At 51.8% G+C, this 24,639-nt stretch overlaps 1 protein-coding gene across 2 annotated transcripts in view; it reads right to left on the bottom strand.

Annotated features, from left to right (window-relative positions):
- Window positions 1-24,639, bottom strand: part of PLXNA2 (plexin A2) — a 205,696-nt gene that overhangs the window by 34,603 nt on the left and 146,454 nt on the right. The window contains exons 10-13 of one of the 2 annotated variants that reach the window (XM_077902257.1): window positions 20,690-20,890; window positions 18,831-18,927; window positions 15,018-15,208; window positions 12,838-13,116 (exon numbers count right to left, since the gene is read on the bottom strand). In XM_077902257.1, the coding sequence (XP_077758383.1) occupies window positions 12,853-13,116; window positions 15,018-15,208; window positions 18,831-18,927; window positions 20,690-20,890 (753 nt within the window). In that variant the 3' untranslated portion in view covers window positions 12,838-12,852. Of the gene's footprint in view, window positions 1-12,837; window positions 13,117-15,017; window positions 15,209-18,830; window positions 18,928-20,689; window positions 20,891-24,639 lie in introns of those variants that run through there. The other variant, XM_077902256.1, reaches the window with a different exon arrangement.

Below are 24,639 nucleotides of genomic sequence, written 5' to 3'. Positions count from 1 at the left end.
TGCCACTCCTGCCTGCTAGACACTGTAGGGGTTACAATGATGAATACGCAGGAAATCGGAAAATTTGCCCTCAAGGAACTTCTGGTCAAGGAGGAAGAGATAAAGGAAGCCATTAATAATGGTGATGCGGGGCACACAGTGATAAGATGGATTTGGAGGAAAAGCTGTGGGAGCCCAGAGGAGTCCAAGATTAGCTACTGCTTCCGGGGTCTGATGAAAGATACAAAGTGTGTTTGACATTGTGATGCAAAAAAAAAAAAAAAAAAAAAAAATCCCATGATGCCTGCTAGAAGCATGGGGAAAAAAAAAAAAAAAAACAGCAACTTTAGGATTTCCCAAATTTGGCTGATTTCTCATTTGCAAGGATCATTCAGTTAGTTCCCACTTCAGTCACCAAATGCTGTCTCATTTTGCTTTTGACCCAACAGGAAAAGGAATCAGGCTCTCCCAAGGTGTAAACATCTGTCTGGGATGAGATCAGGCTCGCGGAAAAATGCGGCTCTTTGGGAAGGAACGGATAGGGCCCAGGGGGTCAGTTCATCTGTTGTGGTCTATAGTGATCTGAAGTAGGAGGAAGTTAGAGGTGAACTCAATCCCTGGAAGCAGGTCGGGGTGTCTTAAACTAAGATTCTCATATGACGTATACATACTGTTATTTAAAAAGTCTGAGACTCTTTCCACTATTACCAAAAGAAAGGCAAGACCAACTGGGTGGGAGGGAGAGAGGGAAAGGTGGGTTGGTCAAGGCCAAGGCTCCACCAGAATCTCCCAAATAGAGCTGCAGCCTGGAACCTTCTGTCCTCAGGCCCCACTGGGAGCCTCCCTTTAACCCCATACGTGCTGGTGAAGCATCAAGTGGCCAGTGGAGTCAAGTGTGTCCCAGGGCAGAGATGACAGGTTAGTACAGGTGAAATGCTGTGGAAGGTTCTGGAAACTCTTCCCTCCTCCCTGTCCCCCAAAAGGACACTGTGCTCTTCCTGTGATGTGGGCACCATGAGTTGTGCAACCAACTTGGCCGTGAATGCCCAGGTGATGGGGGCACAGAGAAGAGATGACAGTGGGGAGGAGGAACAGGCCTCCCTCCCTGCCCGGCCGACTCCTGGGCTCTCAGCAAGTTGGCTGCACAGCCAGGACTTGAAGTCAGTCAGACCTCCTGACCCCCATCCTCTTCTGCAAGGCTCACACGGTGTGGGTTCCTTCCCTCCTTGACGGGCTAGGCCATGAACTCTGTCATCGGGGGAGCTCATTTCAGCTAAGTCTCCTTGTCTGAGGCTCCGGTTCCCTTCTCTGGGAATAAAATACCCACCTTCTGAATAAAAATAAACAAGATTCATGAAACGAATCAAGGGAGGGATAGTGGAGGTGGTTCGGAGACTTCTCTGTGTGTTGGGCGTTGAGTGGGGGGGGGGGGACACAGAACAATCTGGAGAGAAAGGCGCTGGCACGAGGAACCAATGGCCCAACGACTTTCCTGCCCCCCACCTTGGTCCCGGATTCTAAAAATAACCACTAGTGGATCTTGGCTGTTGCACTCTCCCCTGGAACTGGGGTCTCCCCAGCTCTGCGAGATGGACCCTTGCTAATGAGGAACAGGGCAGGCGATGCCTCCGCGCCCCTGCAGGAGACATCAGGTGGAAAGAATTTGCTTCGAGCAAATTTCTGTGCCCGGTTCTCCTTTGATCCACTTGGAGTGAGCTCCACTGGCCCCTCTCGCCCGTCCCCCAGCGCCCCTGGATGACAAGAACCCACCTACCAAAAAGAACTGACAAAACCGTGGCGCTTGCTTTGCTCTGCTTCCCCCACTTTTATTTTTAAAAATACATTCTTTTGCTCGCTGCAGTTAATTACAACCTTTCAGAAAAACTGTGAAACGAAATCTTTCTGGAATGCCTAAAAATATTTCCATCTTGCAGGTAGCGTGTGGGGATTGTACTGTGGATATTCAGCAGCGCTGGCAGGATCTGCGAGGCAGCTTCCTTCAGCTGGCAAGTCATCGCAGTGTCCCCTCCTGACATTTGAGGGTTGGGGTCCGAGACACGACCGTGAGCACAAGGAGGGGCCGCAGGGTCCATTTGCCAGCACAGAGCCGCTCAGAAGCATAAGCCAGCTTGCATGTTGCATAAGCCAACATATTGTTTACAGAAGAAAGACTTTTTTTTTTTAATTGTTAGCAACTGTTAGAGTCTTGGCATGAAGGCACATGTCAAAGAGATAGCTAGTTTGGGGTGTAGAGACGCCAGCCTCATCACTTGTAAGCTAGCTAACAGCTGCTGGAATCCAAACCTGGAGAATCAGAGTCCTCACAGGTCATTGGAAAATGCCTTGGGGATGCTGGGTCCCTGGGGTCTTCCTTCCAACATACCCCATGCTCTGGGCTATGCCACCAGCACCTGGGGTAGGTGGCAAAGGAGTCTGGGATCAAGGAACTAAGCAACCCTCATTCCCTAGGGCCTACAAGGGACACTGCTTACATTTCCCTTGCTTAAAACAAAACTGATGTGTAAGAGTCAGGATTTCCCAAACATAGAGGTGGTGTGCATTTGATTTGCAAAAGGATCCCCCAGGTCTCCATTACCGATGACTTCTAAATCTGTATCGTTGGCTCAGACCTCTCTCCCGAGCTCCGTATCCATATATCCAATTGCTCCTGGACATCTCTATTTCCACATGTATGTCCCTCAGGCACCTCAAATTTCACCGTGTCTAAAAATGAACTCCTAATTTTTCCTCCTTCCACTCCCAACCTGATTATCCCCACAGATTCTCTTTCAAGGCTAATGGGATCACTGTGCACCCAGCCAGGAGTCTTGCAAGCACCTTCCACTGTTTCCCTTCCCTCCCCTACCATGTATAATAAATAACAGTCACCAGGCACCGTCAGATCTCACTCCCTGGCATCCTTTGAATCTGTGGCCCACTCTGTGTTCCAGGGTCAGCGATAAGCACAGCCCCACCACGTCTCACCCGCACCAACCACAAGGGCCTCCATGTCCCAGCACCAGATCTCACTTCCTCCAGATCTAACTTCTTACCACTTGGTGACTTTCGTGAGCACACACGTGGCCGGGTTACTAGTCACTTGCTCGGCCATCCTTTAATGGCTCTGACCACTGTCAAGGCAAAGTCCCTAATTCCTGGTCTGGCACTTGTCCTTCAAGTTCTGATCTTGGTCGCTTGTTCAAGCCACATCCGCTATCTTACCCTATGTCCTCCACGTTCTATACCCAGATGCCAGCGGCTCGTGCCCACACAATGCACTTTAAAAATCTCCGTGCCTCTGCATATCGTTTGCTCTCCCCCAGCTTAAAATCAGAGTGGGTCAAGGTGGAGGTCTGGGCTGAGGGTGCAAAGGACCAGCGAAATGTATCCCGTCGGACACATCTGCCAACACCTGAGGGCTTCCACGTGACTCTGAGACTGAGTATAAGGGCCTTGAGGTCTGTGCAGGGGCTTGGGGTGGTAAACATCCAGGCCTCCGGCTTTCCTTATGTCTCCCAGGACCAAGTACTGGGGAGAAGCCACAGAGGGGAGGCTTGATGGAAAAGGACGTCCTCTCCAGAGAGAAAGTGAACGGGATCTTTTAGGAAAGCACTTCAGACCAGTTAGCCGTGGGGTCCCAAGTCCACGCTGGAGATGGTCCACAAGGCTGTCTCTTAAAAGCAGTGTTAGATTGCAGGGTGCTCAGTGTAGCATCTGCAAAGCTTGGTTCTCTTGGAAGAATGACACAGGTCTATAATGAGGCAAGTTGGTGGAGTTTGCAGAACGACAAGGAAGTTTCAGATCAGAGGGAAACTGTGGGGCTCCAGGGCAGGAGAGAGGTGAGGCTGAAAAGGCAGGACAGGAGTTGTCTTAAGACCTTCACCGCTGACCGAGGGGAACCACGGCAGGGCTGGGATGGTGGCCAGATCCACATGGTCCTGGCTTCCAGTTTCAGAAGGCCTTTGCTGCTGGCTAGTCTGGGAGAGAGAAGACAGCCCACCTGACACTCGGGTAGCATCTGCAGCAGGAAGAGCGTAAGACAAACCTGAATTCGTGTTTTAGCTCTGACACTTAGGAACTATGCGACCTTTAATCTCAGGGTCCTTCTCCGAAAACAGATAACAATACTTCCCTCACGGGGATGTTCTGAAGGTTAAGGAAAACAACACCTGGAAAGTCCCTGTATGACGGTGGTTTGGAGAACAGGTCTTGACAATTGGCAATTTCCTCTCTGGTGTTCCCCCTGCACCTGTGCCTTCCCAGATCATAAAAATGTGGGACGATGGTGTCGGGAGGCAGTTTACAGATGCTTGGGGATCTTTCTGTTTCTCTGGAAGGAGGACACAGGGACCAGGGAACTTAGCTGCTGGCGTGACAGGGGGTAGACAGAGCTGCCCAAGGGCTGACTGGAGAAAGCTTGAGAGGCGTCCCCCAGCCTGAGCCGGTCCATGCTGCCGAGGACAGGGCCTTGGCTTGGGTGGATTCTGGGCCCTGCGCGGAAGCATACCCTAAGCCAGACATCACCCTTTCACCCAGAATAAATTTGGGAGGACACTGGCCCTGTCTAAAATGGTCTTCATTCTTTCCTCCTTCCCTTCTAGCCATTTCCTTTTCCCCTGGCGATCAGCCATTCTGGGGTAGGCACAGCACTGCACAATGAACTCAATGAATGCTTCCAGGAAAGTAATTCTGAATGAGACACCCACACAAACAAATGGCTTGACAGTTTGGGATGTGTATGAGTGTGTGTGAGTGTGTGTAGTGAGGGTGCGGAGAGAGGGGGAGGGGAGCTGGAAACTTGGGAGATTCGCTGGGATCCTTAGATACTGATCATTTCAGCTCCGTGCTTGTCAACATGTTTTCTATCACAGACCCGAAATCCATCTGATGTCTCCTCTGTGGACCTCAGAGGTAAGGGATGAGGTAGAGAAGCGCCCAGAAGCAGCTGCTGTTGCTAAGTGCGGGGCAGGGTGGGGGGGACAGGGCAGGGGGTTTTAGCTCTCCCCTGTTCTGTGCGCCCATCTCCCCAGCACTCTGGTCCAGCTCTGTCCTGGACTCTGTGCTCCCGCGGAGAGCTAAGGGTCCCCAGGCTATAGGGCCTAAAGGCGACGTGCATCTGACATGCTGCTCCCCCTCCGCTGCCGATGGCCACGCATGTCCACTGATAAAGGCCTACCTCTCCCGCAAGGCTCTGCTGAAATCTGCCTTCCCGGGGAGGCTTTCTCTGATCCCCTCGAGCAGACTTCCAGCACCTTCTCCTCTGCTCCCACAGCCCTTTGTGAATGGCCCCGAGGACGTAATGGCCATGCTGGGTTGCAAACTGCTTCTTTTCTCAATAAGATAATAACTATCTTGGGACAGAGGTGATCTCACTTTTGCTTAGCAACCTGATACTTAGCATACTGCCTGGAACACAGCACCCTCCGATGATACGTAACCCAGTTCTCCGTTACTGGGAAGCGGTTGGTCCCAACCAGGCTGTAGAACAAACTGGGTTCCGTCATGCCAGGTGGAAGGAGGCGGGGGGGGTCTAAGGGCTGCTCGGGAGTGACGTAGTATCGTAACACCCGGATCTCCAGAACTTCTTCCTGCAAACTCTCTTCCTTTAATGTAAGCCAATTTCTGGCGTGATTGCTCATGGAACGGACAACAGAACGGCTGTCCCCTCATCAGACATCTTTCAGATACTGAAGACCCAGATGGAGCCACGGCAGGCCTGCGCTTCTGCAATTCTGTTAGCCTTTTCTTGGAAGAGCTTGTTTTCTTAAACCCTTTGATCGTTTCAGATGCTTTTCTCTGGACCCTTGGACTTCCAGGCATCCTCTGAGAGGGTAATGACCCAAAGTAGGCTTGTGGCTGGTCTGACATGCAGTAAGGAGCGCCTGTGCAGATGACTTCCCTCCACTTGTCACACACACCATTAACCACGCCAGTCCTCGGCAAGTCCCAGAGGGAGGGTAAACTCTAGGTCTCTTTCCCAGGTCCCTTTTTCTTTTCTGTTTTCCTCCCTGGGGTCCCTTCCCCTATTTTAGGTTCCTCTTAGCTTGCCAGCCTCTTCTCTGGAAAGAAACCTTTATTTGCATCTTAATGGGAGCTTAAGCTGTGTTATGAGCTTGCCTTAAGAGTATTGGCTTTTTGGCTGATTATAGAATGAAATGTCTGTCCATACGCAGCATTCAGAAGGAGAATATGGGAAATGTGCTAGGGCAGAGGCTTCAGTCCAGCTGCCCAACACCTGGCCCCAGGTATATAGGTGGCTAATCCACATCTGGCTGCGTATTTTTTATCAGCTCATCCTATGCCAGGATGAGCAGGCTTGTGGGATGAGGTTGGCCTGTGCTGACAGTAGGGCACTAACTAGTCTCCTGCTGGGCCGTCTCGAAGCCTCCCACAGCCTCTTGTTGGGAAGCCACTTCCCCACCTACTCGGACCCCACCTGCCTGCCACTGGGCCCAACCGAGCCCTGCAGAGCGCCTGAGCACCCCAGCCAAATCTGGGCTCCTGCCAGACTGTGTCATGTTTGTTTTCCACCGTGGGTGCCGTGACCTGGAAAGCAGCCGCCGTGATGCTACACTCGCCCTGATTCTTGCAGCCACTAATTGAACAGTTCGGAGGGAACTGTGCCACGAAGCCGCCCAAGGGCGGGAGCAGATGCAGCCGATTAATTACAGCTGGGGAGCTCGGAAGGGCCGCACCAGGGAGCGGAGCGCGAGGCGCCCCAGTCCCAGGGGCTCGGCAGCCTGGGGAGCGCCGCCCGGGCCACCCCTGGGACTTGGGTGCAGCCTTGGAGGGTGGCACTGGGGGCTCCTGCAGGGTAGGGGCTCGCGGGGTCGGAGGAAGGCTGCTTCTGGGTGGGGGCCTCACAAGGCCGAGCTTCCATCCTAGCGAAGCTGGCTTCCTTGGGTTGCCTCTCCCACCTGTTAGACACGGTGGGAGCCAAGACAGACACTGGACACTGGCTCCTGGTCATTGGAAGTGCTGATAACGCTGGCTACCATCGTTTATTACACCTGCTTTATCATCGCATCTTCTAATATCATTTCATTTATTAAGTACTTATCATGAACCAGGAATTGTGCCAAGGGCTTTACATATTTTATCCTATGTAGGGTTCCACAGACGCTGTGAAGGAAGTCCTATTATAATTTCCTTATAACAGATGGGAAATAGTACCCAGAGAGGTGAAGTGATTGGCCCAAGGTTAGTGGTCAAGCTCACCTGTGCTTCTAGCCTCCAACAGCACTGCCTGAGTGGACCACCCTCTTGTCCCGGGAGAGAGCCCTCAGGCATGAGAGTCATCAGGCATGAGAATTCAGGCCCTATGCTACTTGTGGGTTCCCCTCTGTTGAGGTCCCCAGCCCCTCTCCCTTGGTGAAGGCCAGAACGAGCTACTTTCCCAGAAGCTGTGCAGTTGGCTTTGCTGATGACCCCCATGTCTCCGAACTTCTCAACTCCCTCACCTTCCTCTCTGTCCCCATTCCCACGCAAATGTGCACCGGCCGCCCTTGGCCTCCCCCCTGCCCCTGCCCCGGTCATCTCTCCCTGTGCCTGTCCAGTCTCTCTGTGTGATGCCAGGAGTGGGGACTGCTGGCTTTCTTTCCATCCTGGCAGTGGACTGGATGAGAGCTCCGTGCTGGCAGGTTTCCCGCCTCCAGCCCTGTGGACTGAGAGTTCTGTGGACTGAGCCCAGGCGAGAGCTGAAGGACAGTGTACAGGTCATATGTGGGGGCTCTAGAGTTAAGCAGCTGCGGGGTAGCTCTTGGTTCTAAAACTTACTAGCAGCGTGCTTTTGATAAAGTGCCTTGGTTTCCTCATCGGTAAAACGGGGCTAATGATAACAGAAGCCCCTCCCTCATACAAGTTGTTATAAGGCTTATATGACATAGGGTGCTGAGTGTGCTGCTGGGGGCCAGGTGAGCCTTCAGTGAAAGTTAGCTATCCTTTTTCTTATTACGATTTGATGATGAAGAAGTCTGAGCAGAAGCCAGGCTAGCTGAAATCCAGAGAAGTGGCTGCTGTGGAGATGGCCCAGCATGGCTGCTTTTCTGACGGGCCTGTCTGGCTCTTCCCTTGTCTCCAACAGGCTGTCAGCACCCTAGACTGGGCTTTTAAGAGGAGACGAGAGAGGCTGACATCAGAGCTTTCCAGAGCAGCCGAGGGAGGGGGTCCCAGAGAAGATGCTCCAGGATGGATACCCCCCAACTGATGGACATGCTTTGTAATAAAAGCTCCTGTGTCTGAGGCTGGGATCGAGAGGGTTCTTCCCCAAGTGGCCCCCCAAATCAGGACAAGCCAGGGAGGACAAGTTGTCAGTATATAGACAGCTAATCTCACTAATCCACTTGCTCCTTTCCTGGTGCTTAGAGTTTTCCTGACTTTAGAGGGCAGTGGTGCCAACTTTGCGCCTGCAAATTTTGATGCCAACCTGGCACTTGGCCCCAGAGACACCTGGATGTTGGATTCAAGATGGCAAATTGTCACATTCTTTTCCAATGTGAGTGTATGCGTGTGTGTGGGCACGTGTGTGCATGAGAATGTGCACACTCTTCATGGTAGGCTAGAGCCCAGCTGACGAGCTCTGCAGGAATCTCTGGCCTTGTGGCTCCAGCTCTCCTACCCGGCAAGAATCCTTGCTGGCTCTGTCTTAGCTGATAGTACATTCAAAACCTAATTGTTATCTCAGCAGAGTAACTCCATTATTCATCCTGACACCATCCCCCGTTAGCTGTTTGTTGCAGTGATGTTATATTAATGAGGCCTGCAAATAAATGAACGGGAGATCAGAGTGCTGACTTGTTTCTCAGGAAAGCTGGCTGACATATTTATTTATTTGTTGGGAACTTTGCAGCGAGTCTTTCTGGCCCTGGGCAGGTGGCTTTTGGCCTTTCCTGCAGAGATTTGCTGCAGCCTTACAGATAAATACTTGTAAATGTCCAGCTCCCCAAACAATTTCACAAATGTGTTCACAACTGAGAGAATCCAAGGGGAAAAAAAAAACCACTTTAAATTATTTGGGCAGATGGAGAGCAGAAGGAAGGCAAGAGCAACGGATCATCTCAAACAAATATTGTATCAACTATTATTTTTGCTTGGTTTTAGAGAGCAATGCACATGGTTTTCTACATTTGGTTTTCTTTCCCAGTTACACATACTTAAGATAGTGTTAAAGAGAATTTATGTTCCCTGAGCATAAACTAGTGAGGGATGGGGCAAGACAGTGACGTTGGAGAATTCACAAAGTAAAATCTACAATGTGGTCAATGAAGAGACAACTGCAAAACCAGCACCCCTACGGGCTAGCATCGGTGTGGCCTCACTGGGCAACATGGCAGGTGAGTTCAGAGACACACAGGAATATTCTTTGGTGCCCAAATGGTGATGGGTTCCTGGTCCATCCCTGAGGACCCCAAGACCCAAGACTGGAGATTTGCTCCTTGCATTTTAAGCCTGCTTTGCTTATTCTTTATCCTGATCTCTCTCATCCCCTGCAGGTATGAGCTACGTTGGCCCCATCCTCTGGGCTCTCATTAAGCTCAGATGCTTGAAAAGAAAGAACTACCAGGCTTGGTCATTTCCAACTTTCACCTCAACCCCATCACCCCACTGACAGACACAACCAGAAACCAATCAAGTTATCGAGTCCGAGAACTCCAAAAAAACATACATAATTAAAGTAACATCTATCCTGTATAGGGAGAAGGGGTCAGCTTAAGTTTAAACACACACAGAATGCTCCTTCTGCTCCCCCACCACTCATAGGAATAAGTGCAGACCTAATTATGTCTGGGAAGACAGGTGAAGGTTATCTTAAGGCTCGGTACAAAAGGTAGCCAATGCTCCCAGTTTTACTGGCGTCTCCTGGGACCTTCCAAAAGAATTCTGATCCTGGGCACAGATATTTTTGGTACACTTGTGGTGGAGTGAGGTGGAAAAGTGTATAGCCAGGGAACACCCAGTCAGAGGGACCTGGTTTCGAATTTGTTCTGCCACTGACCAAATGGATGACTTTGGGCAAATTATTTACTTCCTTAAGCACTGTTTCCTCAACTCTTAAGTGAAGATAATTGTAGGTATCTTGCATGGTTGTTAGGATGAGTAGGTATGCAAAGGTGCCGGTGCACAGTAGAGTTTGGCTATTATACCAATACTCGGGGATATAGAGCATGTGTGTTCATGTCCCTGATCTGAGGTAAGTGTCCTCATTAGGTGTCAAGACCTAGGTCTGTGCTGTAGTCCTCCTTCTAAACAGGAGACAAGAGTAAAAGGTGTTGATGAGAAGTTTCTGTCCTAGGCCCTTCTGAGGAAGCAGCGTGGCCTGTGGGACAAGCAGATTCCAGCCTCCTCCAGGTGGCCCATGTTCAGGGATAGGTTGGGGCTTTGCAGTGAGAGACTGCACCCCCTGCCTCCCTTCCCAGAACTAACCATGTGATAACTTCCAAGCCTAGTACAGTGCATGACATGCAGTGGTTTCTCATTAAAGGTATATTTATTTATTGCAATGCTCGTTTATGTGTTGAATTTTATCCTCCTCAAATTTGTATGTTAAAGCACCAATTCCCATTACCTCAGGATGTGACCTATTTGGAGTCAGGTACCTTTCCAGAGGTAATCAGGTTAAAATGAGGTCATTAGTATGAGCTCTAATCCAATACGACTGGGGTCCTTATATAAATAAACAAAAAATTAGAGACAGACACAAGAAGGAATGTCATGCAGAGATGAAGGCAATGCGTCCACAAGCTAAGGGATACCCAGACTGCTGCTTTCCCAAGGCACCAGAAGCTAGGGGAGAGACATGGAACAGAGGCTCCTCAGAGCCATCAGAAGGGATCAATCCTGCCAACACCCAGATCTGGGCCTTCCAGCCTCCAGAACTGCAAGACAAGATAGTTCGGTTGTTTAAGCCACCCAGTTGGTCGTGCTTTGTCACCGTAGCCCTAGCAGATGAACATACTTCCAGTGGAGACCTCTGTCATGTGAGCTCTAGACCCTTACATTTTTCTCCCCAATTATATATTCGGTCTCCTTTCTGTTTCTGCCGAATGCTGCCCCTTCCCAGCTTGTCAGAAAATGTTGCTTCTGGGCTTTCCTATCTAGCAGGGGGCTTGTAACATCCTCCTCTTTGAGGTCCTAGCAGTTCTGAAAGCACAGCAACGTGGTGGGCCAGGCATCTCAAGGGCTTTCCGAAGCTCTGCACATCTCTCGTCCCCAGGGTTGAACAGGTGACACGTGCGCAGATGCCGCGGGATGACAGCTAGAATGGGAGCAGCCTGGCATCCCCCACAGGGGACAGCATCATTATCACATTACGGGCTGGATGAGAAGGAGCAGATGCTGGGTCCTGAGGGGGTCTCTAACCTGAAGTTTATGCCGACTGGGAAATTCCATCGGCCCTAAGGCTTGTCCTCCATGAAGCTACCACAGGAGGTGAGTCTCTAGGGGTGGGCTTGGTTGCCATGGAGACAGTTGGGTGAGATGGGTTAAGGATGAACGCAGATGTTCATTCAGCTGAGCTTGAGTCCATTTCTTTTCCTAAAGCAGGACTCATTCCAGGTCACCTCATTGATCCCCCTGCCCCTGGGCAGGGCGGTGCCCATCCCAGTCCCCATCTGTCTCCAGCACTGGAGATGTTGCTGCCTCCAGCAGCCACCACCGGCCATCATAGAATTCTTCACCTTTCACCCCTCAACAACGATCTTCGTAGTAAATGGCTCTTGCACGTGGGCTTGCACACGGGGTGGGGAACACATTTTGAAGGCAAGGGCCAGAGACAAGGGGGGAGGGGCATATACAAGGCATGGATCTCATAGAATTCTGATTATTAAGAAAAAGACCTATGCCAATGTCAAGGAATCAGCCCAAGAAAGCCTAGGTAAAGAAAATGAGCTGATTCTTCCTTAAAAGCTACTTTTACCAAATAATACAGTTTTGGTAACAAATGCCAGAGAGGCACATGAGGTCGATTCTTCCCATTGCTGGCGATACTAACTTTGATCATGTGGCAAAAGGAGCATCTACCAGGTTTCTTCTCCGTACGGTTTCTATTTTTCTTGTTGTAATTAATCCACATCTTGTGGGGAGATGGCTTGAGACTATGTAAATATCCTATTTTTCATCATACTTTCATTAATTAATTTTAGTATTCATCAGCCATTCTTCCTGAAATAATTATTACTGTGCATTTTGCCAAATGGTGATTTTCTATTTCCCTAAGTCCTTTTTACATGTTTGAGTTCGAATTCTAGTAGAAGAAGAGCTTCCTCTCTCCCCCGTGAGTCGTTTGTTTAATTATATCAATAAGGACCATAGATTCTTATTTTATTCTATTGCTTATAAGTCAGTTAGTATCATTATTTATTTTCTTGCTCAGATTGCCACAGATTTGGCTATTGGGGCCAAATCAAGTTGGCTCCTGTGTCCCTTTGACGTGCACTCCACATTTTTGTTAGTATTTCTTGCTGTAAATATAGAACCTGAATTAAATCATGGGAAGACATTAGCCAGATTCAAATTGAGGGATATTTGTCCTGTACTCTTGAACAGTATCAGGGTCATGAGAGAGAAAGAGCCAGAGCACTACAGAAACAAGGTAATGGAACATCACATGTGACCCTGGATTGGATCCTGGACCGAAGAAAGGGGGACGATCGGTGGGACCGGTGGCACAACGTGAATCAGGCATGTATATTACATGGCATTATTGTCTGAATGTTAATTTTCTGATTTTGATAATTGTGCTGTGGTTATATAAGATGTTAATTTCGGAGAATCTGGGTGAAGGGTATGTGAAAGTTCTTGGTACTATTTTTGTGCCTTTTTATAAGTCTAAAATTATTTGAAAAATGAGACGTTAAAAAGAACTGAAGAGGTCTTTTACAGGGGGAGGAGGGCAGGTTGAGGGCAGTAGATGCAAAATGAAAGGAGAAATTCCTGATAACAGTGAATAAAATATTCCAGGCCTGGATCCTTCCCCTTGCATGTCCTGTCCCGAATGATGTCCCCTGCAAGGCTTGAGACATAGCACGGGCTTGTCTCTCCTCCCCAGAGATGCTCTTTCGTTTCTCCACAGCCTCTACTTGAGAAACACCAACAGGAGACCCCACTGCTTGGGGCCTCCAGCTCCTGCTGCTGTGTTCCCTGGGAAAATCAATTACAGCCTAATTACCTCAGGGGGTTAATTAGCATCATGTAGCTTGGGTGTCCTCTGTGAATGGAGCAGCCTGTCGGTCCCCGGTCAGTGAGCAGGGGTGACACGGAGGCAGAGATTTCCCAGGGAGAGGCTGCCAGGAGGGCTGCTGCAAGGCGCCCCTGCCAGTCGAGGAGTGGACGGGTTGGTGCAGGTGAGAGGAGCCGATGGAGAAGCCAGGCCCTGCCTAAGTTAGCTCCCTTCCACCCCAGGCCTGAGCAGGTTCTCAGGCCAGCAGTTGCTAGAAATCACTAGAATCAGGAAGAAGGCAGGGAGCCCTGAGCAGCTCAGGGAGCTGGCTTCTGGGGGCAGGGCTGGGGCACCGCCAGGAGTCCCTACAACCACTTTTGCAGCAATGTGAAGACAGAGATGGATCAGTAGGCACTAATCACGGGCCACGTCCGTGAGTAAAATGAAGCGGACAAAGCCCGATCCTTGGGTGGCAGCAGCTTCCACTCTCCCGCACCCTCCCACCAGGATGATGAGCACCTACCCCGCCGCACTGCGCTTCCCTGGGAGGCCCTGCCATGTGGATGATGGCACCCTCCTCCTCTCCCTTAGCTGAGAAAGTTGGGTGCCAAGGAAGGGGAAGCACTGCTTCCCGCTCTATGTTACTTGGGCACCTGGCGACTCTACCAGTCGTCCTATAATCCACTAAGTCTGAGCCACTTAATGAGCTGTGTGAACTGGGGCAACCCCAGCCTCATGTTCCTCATCTGCAAAATGGAAGTGAGACCATCTACCTCCCACGGTAGGTTGTGGGATTAAATGAGACAGTGCCAAGCGTGCTAAACACACATTAGCTCCCTCCTCAAAGAAGCCATCTGCAGGTTAACAACACTCATTTGATCTTGAGGGTTTTCTTACTCTGGATCTGAGGCTTCAAAAATGATCGCAGGCATGCTCCAGAAGTTTTGCAATACTCGGTGACATCGGTGAGGGCCAAAGGTGCTTTCTTCGGCTACTCAGGAAGAGGCGGCGGGGGAAGGGGGCGGCGTGTCCACTCGGGGGAGAGGCAGCAAAGGAGCAGCCCTCACTGCTTTCCTAAATGAGCAGACCACAGAGCTACCTGCCCGCGCCTTTAGTCCCAGTCACCATAAGGAACGTGCAATTAGTTTCAAAGCACAAGTGACAGTCGGTGAATAGGGAGCCGTGAAGAGTGATGAACACATAATGCAACCAAAGTTAAATACAACTATTCCTCTCCCAGGCCATTCAAAACCCGAGCAGCTGCTTTTTCATTCATATCATCTATTCATCTGCCTTTGCAATTTGCTATTCAGGAAACATCATTCCCCCTCCCCCCCAGGGATAATTAATTACCTATTTCTTTCCATTAAAATGCACAAACAAATCGGGACAGAGAGCACATCGCGGGAAATGGCACGGTGGCCCATGTCATGCCTGCTTTTACTTTCTTGTTCCGTGTTCAACTTTGCAACCCTGAGCTAATTGCAGCTCCCGAGATCACATTTCTGCTGAGAAAAGCTAAACCTGCTCTCTGCAATGTTCAGCCACCACGAAGCCAATTTCCCCGGAGCTGCACCTGGCTCTGTGGGCCCGCCAGGGAGGCTGGGCTGGTTCTGCCTCCCTCGTACGCAGCGCACACCCGCCGGGTACGCCCATTCACGCGCTGGCCTGAGGACACAGGTGCACACCCGCTTGCCACGGACACCTGGACGTGGGCCATCGAAGTGCCCGAGACAGGCCTCCCGCTCCCCGCAGCAACCGTGCACCACACTTACCAATTCCTCGATGTGAACTCCCCTCCCGTGGCACCCCCGGGCCCCCTCGGCTGGCTCCGGGCCACCCCGACCCCCACTCTGGGGACTTGTGGGAGGGAGGGACTCACCTCGGTGATCTGGGGGTTGGAGCACTTAACGTTGTGGCTGGACCAGTCAAGCCAGGGGCTGGAGGGGCTGACGCAGTGCTGCTGGAGCGTGCACCTGCGCTCGCCGCTGCACCAGCCGCACTCGAACTTCCTGTCGGCCTTGAGGCACAGGCCGCAGCTCTCCCGCTGGGCCGCACACTTGTAGAGGTGGACTGCGAAGAGAGGGGCGACAGGGCCACACTGGAGAGGGCTCCTCGGGCCTGCCTCTTCCTGGAGGCATAACAAACCGTCCCCGAGCACGGATAACACCTTCCAAGAATAACCAATGAGGGGGACACATACTAAATTGAGCCTCCCGGTGGCTGAAAGGTGCACAGAAAATGTTCTTTAAGAGGTGTGGCTCTAGGTTGCATCGGATCAGGGCTTTGAGGGTGGCGTCGCTACTTCCTAGGATGGTGACAGGATATAACTCCCCTGAACCCTGTTTACTGAATCTAGAACATGGGGAGGATTGTTGTTTTTTTGTGAGGTTTGAAAGAGGTGCTGTGTGTTAAGTGCCTAGCACAGTGCCCGTAGCATCCCTGATGCACCAGCGCCCAGGCTTATTCTCTTTTCTTTAGGTCACACTGCATTCTTAAGCGCTGTCTTTCTTACCTGTGGCCCTCATCATAATAGGTAAGGGCTGATTTTCCCTTTTCTCTATTTCAGGTAAAAAATGAAGCTCACAAAGGTATATAATGACTCTTTAAAAAAAAAAGATTTTTATCTATTTGAGGAAGAAACAGAAAGTAGGAGTGGAGGAGGGAAGGGCCTCCCCACCGAGCGAGGTGCCCAACAGGGGGGCTCAATTCCAGGACCCACAGACCATGACCTGAGCTGAAGGCAGATGCTTAGTGGACTGAGCCACCCAGGAGCCTCAGCATGTGATGACTGTGGACGCTTACTAAGGTTAGCACCCCACCCTAGGACGGTGAAATTCCAGCTCTCATGAGAAGACAGAGGCATCCAGCCCATGCACTGGGAACCGGGTGCTCTGGGACACAGGTCAGCTTGGCTTCAAGAAAGGCCAGGTGGCTGGCCAAGTGTGGACAGAACTGAGAAGGAGAGGGAGTCCACACCGTCCCGCTCACGGCCCCTGCAGTGGGGGGTGACATCCCCACAGAGGACAACCTGGCTACTTAACAGGTCATTTTTGGAGTCTGCAGACCGTTGGCCTGTGCTCTGGTGTCTTACAGACTTAGAAGCCCCGGGGCAGGCCAGTCTGCAGAACTGTATTTTGGGAGTCTGGGGCTTCGTTGTCCCCAACTGATGTTTTGAATTTACAATGCCGAGTAGAATTCTCCAGAAGCAGAATACTCAGAGAGTCATTTTTGACTTTTCTGGACAAGCAGACCTAAGCTTTCAGGACTGGGCAGGGGCGGTGGGGCGTGGGGCATGGGGCTTGCCTGTGCTGAAGATCGGATACAGGCCCCCCATGCAGGGGCACTTATTTATTCCCCTAGAGGTCCTCATCCTGTTCCTCTGCTCTGTCAAGTGTCCCTCAGTCCCGGCTGCAGGGACTACATTTAAACGTCCTCATGTCCACGGCTTCTTAGGGCAGAGAGCAGGAAATGAGAATCTTAAAATGAGCAATGACCTAGTGAGCACGTATTAGCATGCACGAACGGTGCACGTCTAATACCTCGTTTGGTCTTCACGATGACCCCGAGAGGAGAGCGTCCCTTCCCGCATTTCACAGGTAAGGAACCTGGGATGAAGGCGGGGGCAGGAAGTAGTCTGAGTTCACCCATCTATAAGTGAAAACGCCAGGATTTGAACCCTGGTTTCTCGGATTCTAGAACCCGAGTCCATAAACACCGTGGCCTTCTCCACGCAACATGGTGCACAGCCTCCAGAATCACCTGGGCTCCAGGAGGGATGAACATGGAGATGGTGCTGCCCTGGGCACTCCCAGTTGTCGGGAGCCACCAGGGAGGGTTCTGACGTGACAGCTTGGATGTGGCCATTTCCCCTAAGCTCCAGGTGCAAAGGCAACCTCTGGGAACTAAGCCCAGATCCTCAGCGGGGAGAATGTCTACCTCTCAGCAGTGAGGAAATTTGGCCTGGGTATGAGGAGAAAGAGAACAAAAATCTCCCTGGCTCAGTTTCTTTCTCCCGGACTAAGTGGCATCGATTTCTGTGCCAGCGTGTGGGTGGGGGCTCTGGTGGCCCTGGTCTCCTCTCTGCACCCATGGGTGACCCTCAGGCTGAGGAGAAGCTGGGGCAGCCCTAGCTACTTGAAGTGTAGTGAGACGTGGCCCATGGTGCGGGGAGGCGTCTGGAGGGCAGAAAGCTTCACGTCTCCCAGTGGCCCGAGCTGCTGGAAGGACAGGGGTGGGGGGGGCCAAGCATGTGAGTGCTGAGATTGGATATCCTTGGTTCAGATCCTGGCTCTTACTTTCTGATTCAGCCTGTTTTTTTCTTTCCTTTTTCAGCTTTATTGAGGTATAATTGACAAAAAGAAATTATAAGGTATTTAAGTATATACCATGATGATTGGATATATACATATTCATGGTGCAAGGGTTCTTCCTATCTAGCGACTTAACATATCCATCACCATATATATATACACACACACACATCATATATGTATACACGCACATACATGTGGCGATTACAAATAAATATTCAGGTTGTAGTCTTTTAGTAACTTCCAATCATACAATGCCGTGTTCTCAGCTATAGACGCCGTGCTTTACACTAGATCCTCAGACTTTATCCATCTTACAGCTGAAAGTTTGCACCCTTTTAACAACCTTTTTATTTCCCCTCCAACCTCCAGCAATTACTTTTCTAGTCTCTGTAGGAGTTTGACTTTTTTTTGGTAAGATTTAAATATTTAAGACAAATATCTTAATATTTGATAAGATTTAAGATTTAAATATATTTAAGAAATCTTAAATATCTTAATATTTGTCTTAAAAGGATGGAGTAGCGCTTTGTGAATTTGCTTGTCCGCCGTTCCAATTTCAGCCTGTGTGCTGCTGAAGTGAGTACCCTTGGTCCATTTCTTAACCTCTTTGGGTCTCGGTTTCCTTATCTATCAAATGAGAATAATACTAGTGTGTATCTCTCAGGGCTGTTACGAGCGAGGATTAAGAAGGATAATCTCAAAAAAATTACCGAGTGAGTGCCTACCCACACCGGGAGTGCTCATCAAATTGCAGTTGCTTTTGTCACTCTTGAGAGCACAGCGGCATGCTCATACTTGCTGCGTGGAGGGTAATGCCTACCTGGCACATGGGGGGTGCTGTACGTGCGTCTACAGGACGATACACAAGGGTGGCCCTCGTGGAGTGTCCCTCCCGGGTCAACCTCCTGAGCTTCCCCGCAACAGCTGTGGGTTCGAGTCCTCATGCTCGTCCTGCCCAAGCTGCCTCAGGACTAGGGGTGCAGCCTTACAAACCTTCTTTGTGCAGGGACCGGACCAAGGAGAGGGGAATCGGACCCTAATTGGAAACAGAATCTCTATTTCCCTGGAAGCTGGCAGGACATTCCTGTTTGCTGCTCTCCTAGGTCAGGTTCTACAGACACTTCAAAGTCTCTGGGAGCCAAAGAAAAATGCGATGAGCCGGCAGCCGCCTGGCGGATGCTCTGGTTGTAATAAAACAGGGTTCCCAACAGGACTCCTTTGATGGCTCCAAATGTTGCTTTAGGATCCTCTGAAGAGTTCCGCTGACAGAGGGAGTGTATTATTCATGGCACAGCGTCTGGCTGGCTCTGATCCCTCCGCCCCAGTCTTTCCCGGGGGTCACGAAAAGATCAAAACTCTACCCGGAAGTGGCTGCTAACCTTTCAGGTCCTGCGGGTTGTCGATGATGAAATTGCCATTCCACACCACGGCGAAGTCCACGGCCAGGTTGCTGATGTCCATCCCGTCGTACTGGTACTGCGGGGAGAGGGGCAGAGGGCACATGGCTCGGGGGGCTCCCTGTCACGGGGGGTCAGGGATGTTGCTGGCGTTCTGGGGGGCCAGGACTACAGCAGGAAAGAAACGAGGGACTCTGGCTCCCTCTGGGCTGAGAACGGAGCAGAGGGAGAGTCAGGGGAACCCCATTCGCTGCTCAAGTTGACTCTAATGCACCTTCCCCTGACTCCCAGTCCCTAATGCCAACCGGATCCAGCCCAAACCCCTTAGCGTGGTGCTCACTGGCTCCCATAATCCAAATCCAGACTCACTTCTCCAACCTTCTCTTCCGCTGCCCACCTACAGAAATCTTCGCACACACCTGTCCTCAGACACACCCGCCCCAGCACCTCTCTGCCTCTGTTCCAGCTCACACCTCTCTCTCCCTACAGCCTCCACCCTTCAAGCTGCCCCAGCTCTTCCGGTCCTGCTCAGACCCACCTTCCCCAGGGGGTCTGCTCTGACGTGCCTGCCAGCCCCCTGTCCCCCGTCTCCCCGTCCCCTGGCCTTGCCGGATTGTGTCTCTCACATCCTGAGAGCTGCTCTGCATCCTTTCACGGACGAGTCCAGCGTCTCTAGCAGGTCCTGCTCTGTGAACCCCACCAGAGCCCGGGGCGGAGCATATGCACAACAAACAGGAGCCCCAGCGGCTGGTGGTGGGCTGGGGGGCCACAGGGGTCCTCTCCCTGCACGTGAGCTTTACTTTGGCCACGAGTCCATCAGGGAAAGGGCTCAGAGCTTCTGGTCACAGATCTGAGCAGCCCGAGCATGAAAGGCCTCCAGCTGGGCCCAGGAGTCCACTCTCCCTCCCTTGCTGGTCCCTCAGAGGACTCGCAGGCGCTGCACACACTTCAGGAGTCGGCCCCCTGGTGGCCCGGCCTCTGGCCCTCCGTGCAGAAGAGCTCTCTGGGGTCCCCTCCCGAGACCCGCCCTGCCCTGGCCACTCAGCTGTCAGGCCACCCCGTGTTACCGGCCGCCCTCCTGCCCCCGGCCCTTCCCGCCGGCTTCCTCCCTTTGTCCCCTTGCGCTTCTTTCTCATCCCACCTTCGCCTCGTGCTTGGCAGCCTTCCACTGATTACAAATTCTATCAAGCGCCTGTGACCTGGGAATCTGACAGCCCCCTGATAAGAAGCCCAGATTCTCTTTATCTCTCCCAGGCGAATTAGCTTCCCTCAACACCTTTGTCACATCGCCCCCCATCTCCAGCTGACCCCCCATAGTCAGAGACAGGGGTTGGCAGATAAAAAGATCTTCTCTGGGCTAGTATTATAATTAAACACCTCGTGCTTTCTGTCTGGCATGCGGGACTGGTTTAACCCTTGCCGCTCTGGAAATTCCCTGCTGCCTCCTTCTCCCCTCCCGCTCCCCTCCTGCCACTCCGCTTCTGCTGAGCTCCTGGGGGGCTTTCCTCGGGCTTACGCCTAAGTGGCGACGGGGCGCCCAGTCCATGGCTTTGGCTGCAGTTTCCCTGAAGGCCACGAGATCTCTCTAAACTCAGAAAGCAAAAAAAGAACAAAAAAACCTCAGCGCACAAAGCTCTCCACGGATGCCATGGGGTGCTCACAGCACTCGGCCACCTCTGTCACCATTAAGCTGCTCTGCTCTGGGCGAGGGTGCTGGGTGCTGGCACGCTCCTCTGTCCTGAGCATGCGGGGTCAGCCTGTGGGCCTGGAAGGCTCCGGGAGCCTGAGGCCTTGGCACGGGTGGACGAGAGAGCCCAAGGGCGGGAGGGTGACCCTCTTACCGAACTGTTCTGGCACTGGACGCTGGAGCTGTTGAAGCGCAGGGCGGGCACGCGGTGGACGGCGCCCTGGATGTTGAGCACACACTCATAGCCTCGCTGGCCCGACTGAGGCTGGGGCAGGTTTCGAGCCTTCAGGGTGATTGGCTTTACCTCTCCGACTGGGATCAGAATCTCCTCCGTGGGCACCAGCTGGGGGCAGTCCTGGGGGAGTAAGCAGAGAGGCACCGTCTGTCCTGGCTCACGCGCCACCACCAGGACAGGGGGCAGGAGCCGGGTGTCCGGCCAGACCCTCTTGCACATGAGGGCGGGGGGCGGACTGCCCCTGAGAAGGATGCGCCTCACTGCGGGGGCACAGGGAGCGGGCAGGGAAAATGAAATCTATCTCTTGGCTCCTGGGGCGTCGATCTTGTCATCCCCAGCCCACAAGTTGTCCCCGCTCTGGTGCGCGTGTTGCAATGTAGGAATTAATTTCCAAGCACCGGTGTGCCAGGCTGTGGATTTTATCTCCTGCCACACAGCATAAAAGCGGCCCCCTGCGTGTCCTTGTCCCCAACCTGGACCCCCCACCTCCCGGTTTCGTGCCCTCCCCGGCTGCTGTCCCCCATGCACGGTCCGGCCCGAGGCGTCCCGTTATCGGCAGCTTCAGCTTCTCCGCTCCGGCTGAGTCGGCCTTTCCAGAAAGCAGGGATCAGCCCTCCCGGCAACGCTCTAAACACTTGCTCTGGCTTTTTATCTCACTTCATTACCAGGCCCTGCGTGAATGCCATGTTGCTCCGCAAAACAAAACCGAAAAAAAAAAAAAAAAAAGTCGTGGTGGGGAGGGGCCGTGGGAAGGACCAGGGGCGACCCAGGACGTGGCAGCGCCGGCCTGATTTTCCGGAGTTCTTTCCTAGATGTTGCTTCTCTGCCGGAGGTCAGGCTGCCACCTTCCCACAGCTCTGACCCCCTGCGCACTCTCGGCCTCGTGGGGAAGACAGCCCGGCAGCCCCTGGCAGTAAGCGTGGTCGGGGCCAGCGGCCTCCACGTGCAGCCTCTCCCAGCTCCATCTCCAGGAACCAGCTGGGGAGCTTCTCGAGGGAGGCGCTTGGCCCCCCATCCCCTTCCCCTCTGCAGCCAGCGGTTCTCAGAGGGAGCACTTGGGAACATGTGGGGGTTCATGTAGCTGTCCTGCTGGGGGTGCTGCTGGCATTAGAGCCCTAGGGCCAGAACTGCTGAACTTCCTGCCACGTGCTGGATGGTCCTGACCCAGGGATGTCCCCATCCCGATGCTAAAAGTGCTCCCCGGTAAGGAGCCTTTCATGACGCAGGCAGTGATGCACAATCGCCTTCGATGCGGACCTGGGAGGAGACCCAGGAGACCATAGGGAGGCAGAGGCAGGCGCTTCTCTTGTCCGGGCCTCAGGTGCAAGGCCTCACCACCCTCCTTCCTACCCTGTGGCTCTTGAGCATCCTACTCCAGCTGCACGGGACTTCAGATAGGTCTGAGGGGCCCTGTCCTTGACTTATGGGCCTCCGGTCCTTTGAAGAGCTTTTCTCTCCACCAGAACCACGGACGGCCACCCCCTGCCCCTCGTTGACCTCCCAGCCCCTGCCTCAGCTCTTCTGTGGTGGAAGGCCTCAGAATTAGCCTTCAAATTCAGCGCTGCAGCTCCTTTTCTGGAAAGCTGTCCCTGACCCTTTCCCTGACCTGGCCTTCAGGATGGGGTTCTCCCATGATGGCATTTAGCCTTAAGAGTTGCAATTTCTTGGGGATCCCTGGGTGGCTCAGCAGTTTAGCGTGCCTGCCTTCGGCTCAGGGTGTGATCCTGGGGTCCCGGGTTTGAGTCCCACATCGGGCTCCCCACAGGGAGCCTGCTTCTCCCTCTGCCTGTGTCTCTGCCTCTCTCTCTGTGTCTGTCTCTCATGAATAAAGAAACAAAATCTTAAAAAAAAAAAAAAAAAAAAAGAGTTGCAATTTCTCTTTGTCCCGTCTTCCTCACTGGCATGTCAGCCTGGAGGATCAAGCTGCATCTCATTCACCTCAGCACCCCGGTCTTTGTCCCAGCTCCTGACATGTAGTGGACGTTGGTCATTGCTGGCGGGACAGTAAACAGAAAACGAGAAAAGGGAGCAAGGCATGAAAAATTCAGAAACTTTCTTTCCATGTCCAGCTTTCTATGGTCTTCAGGTATGAGGGTGGAGCCCGGTCTTCTGGGTACCAAGAGACTTGAGAAGGAGATTGATTTCCAAAGCTGGGCTGGAGATGGTCACTGTTTCTGGGGTCACATGATTACTACGTGGGCACGTCTGAATCTAGTAAGGAATCCTGACAGCCTACGAAACGCCGGGGAAATTTTCCACAGAAACTCAAGGAGCAGGACCTGGATGTACTCCCGGGGTCACTGGTGGCCTCCGTCACCTGCGGGCTAACTGCACATGAGGACACCTAGCAGGCAAGGCCTCTACAAGAGGCAGGATCATAAGGCAACCCTGGAGCAGATGGGTCCCTGTTTAGAAGCCAGTCACTCAAGCTGCCAACTCAGAAACTTGCTCTTTGCTGCACGTTTACTTTCATGCCCTGAGGGCACTCTTGACAGAGTCATATATTTATAGCCAAGAAAAAAAACAAAAAAGAACACCACTTTAGGGAAATCCAGGCATACCCTGGAAAAAGATAGAAAAAGAGATACTACTTCCTATCGGCGACTAAAAAATTCCCGTTGCGTCTAACAAATTAAAATTTTAATTTAGACTAGAAATAGGGCTGAGGCATGAGGGTGTGTGTGTGTGTGTGTGTGTGTGTGTGTGTGTCTGGGACAGAGAGGATAAATTTTCAGACACAGAACTAGTTGATCCATTATAAGTGATGACTAGCTGTTTTTCATCTCTAATGAGCTCAAAGAACAAATTCCAATTTCAGCAGCACAGCCTTAAAGACGTGTTTCTGGAAGTATGATGTCTTGGCTTAGTAAACAAGACTGTAGAATCCTTTTAACTTTGACAATTATATATACATATCACATATATATTTATACATATATTGATTGTATTCCATATATATTTATATATGATACACACACACAGACACACACACACGTGTGCACATCCTCATCTCTCTGTCTGGGTTAAGTCTGGTCCAACCTGGAGTTTGGAGAATCCTAAGACACTTTATGAGTCATCCTTACGAGTTATTTTTTTTTTTTTAAAGAGATTCTGATGTTTTAGGAAAGAGTCCCACGGTCTGCTATTTCAGACCTTCTGGGACTAAATTTAAAGACAATGGGGGGCACCCGGGTGGCTCAGTGGTTGAGCGTCTGCCTTCAGCTCAGGGCGTGATCCCAGGGTCCTGGGATCAAGTCCCACATCAGGATCCCCGCAGGGAGCCTGCTTCTCCCTCTGCCTGTGTCTCTGCCTCTTTCTCTGTGTCTCTCAGGAATAAATAAATAATCTTTTTTTTTTTTTTTAAAAGACCTTGATTATGGCCTTCCTAAATGCCTAAATAAGTTCTAAGATTGCCTCAGTAGAAACAGATGTCTTATCCTTTGCTTGTTTTTTGTTTTGTATTGTTTTGTTTTTGCTATTTCTCTCAGGCCACACAGAGTCAGATTCTTCCTTTTATCCTGTAGGGTAAAGGGAAGAAGGGGTTGGCAGGCAGGCGTGCTGTCTTCTGGGGAACCAGGGGAAGATACAGATTCCTGGGGTTGCGAGGGGCTCAGGTGACTATACTAACAAGGACACAGCCAGTCCCGGGAATAGCAAGGGCAGTAGTGACAGATGAGGGCGGGGACAGGAAAGCCAGCAGCCCAGAACACCGCCAACTTGTGGGAACGTCAATGCCTTAGGGCCTTGAGGAGGGCAGCGGGTTTCATCAGATACAATGAGGCCCCTTGCCGCCCGATGGCTTCTGTGAGCACACACACAGTTGCTGTCCTGAGAGTAAGCGTGCAATAATCACGCTGTGCTTTTCCTGC

Source organism: Canis aureus, chromosome 6, assembly GCF_053574225.1.
Source record: "Canis aureus isolate CA01 chromosome 6, VMU_Caureus_v.1.0, whole genome shotgun sequence".
Lineage (NCBI taxonomy): Eukaryota > Metazoa > Chordata > Mammalia > Carnivora > Canidae > Canis > Canis aureus.
This window is presented reverse-complemented; position numbering and strand designations above follow the sequence as displayed.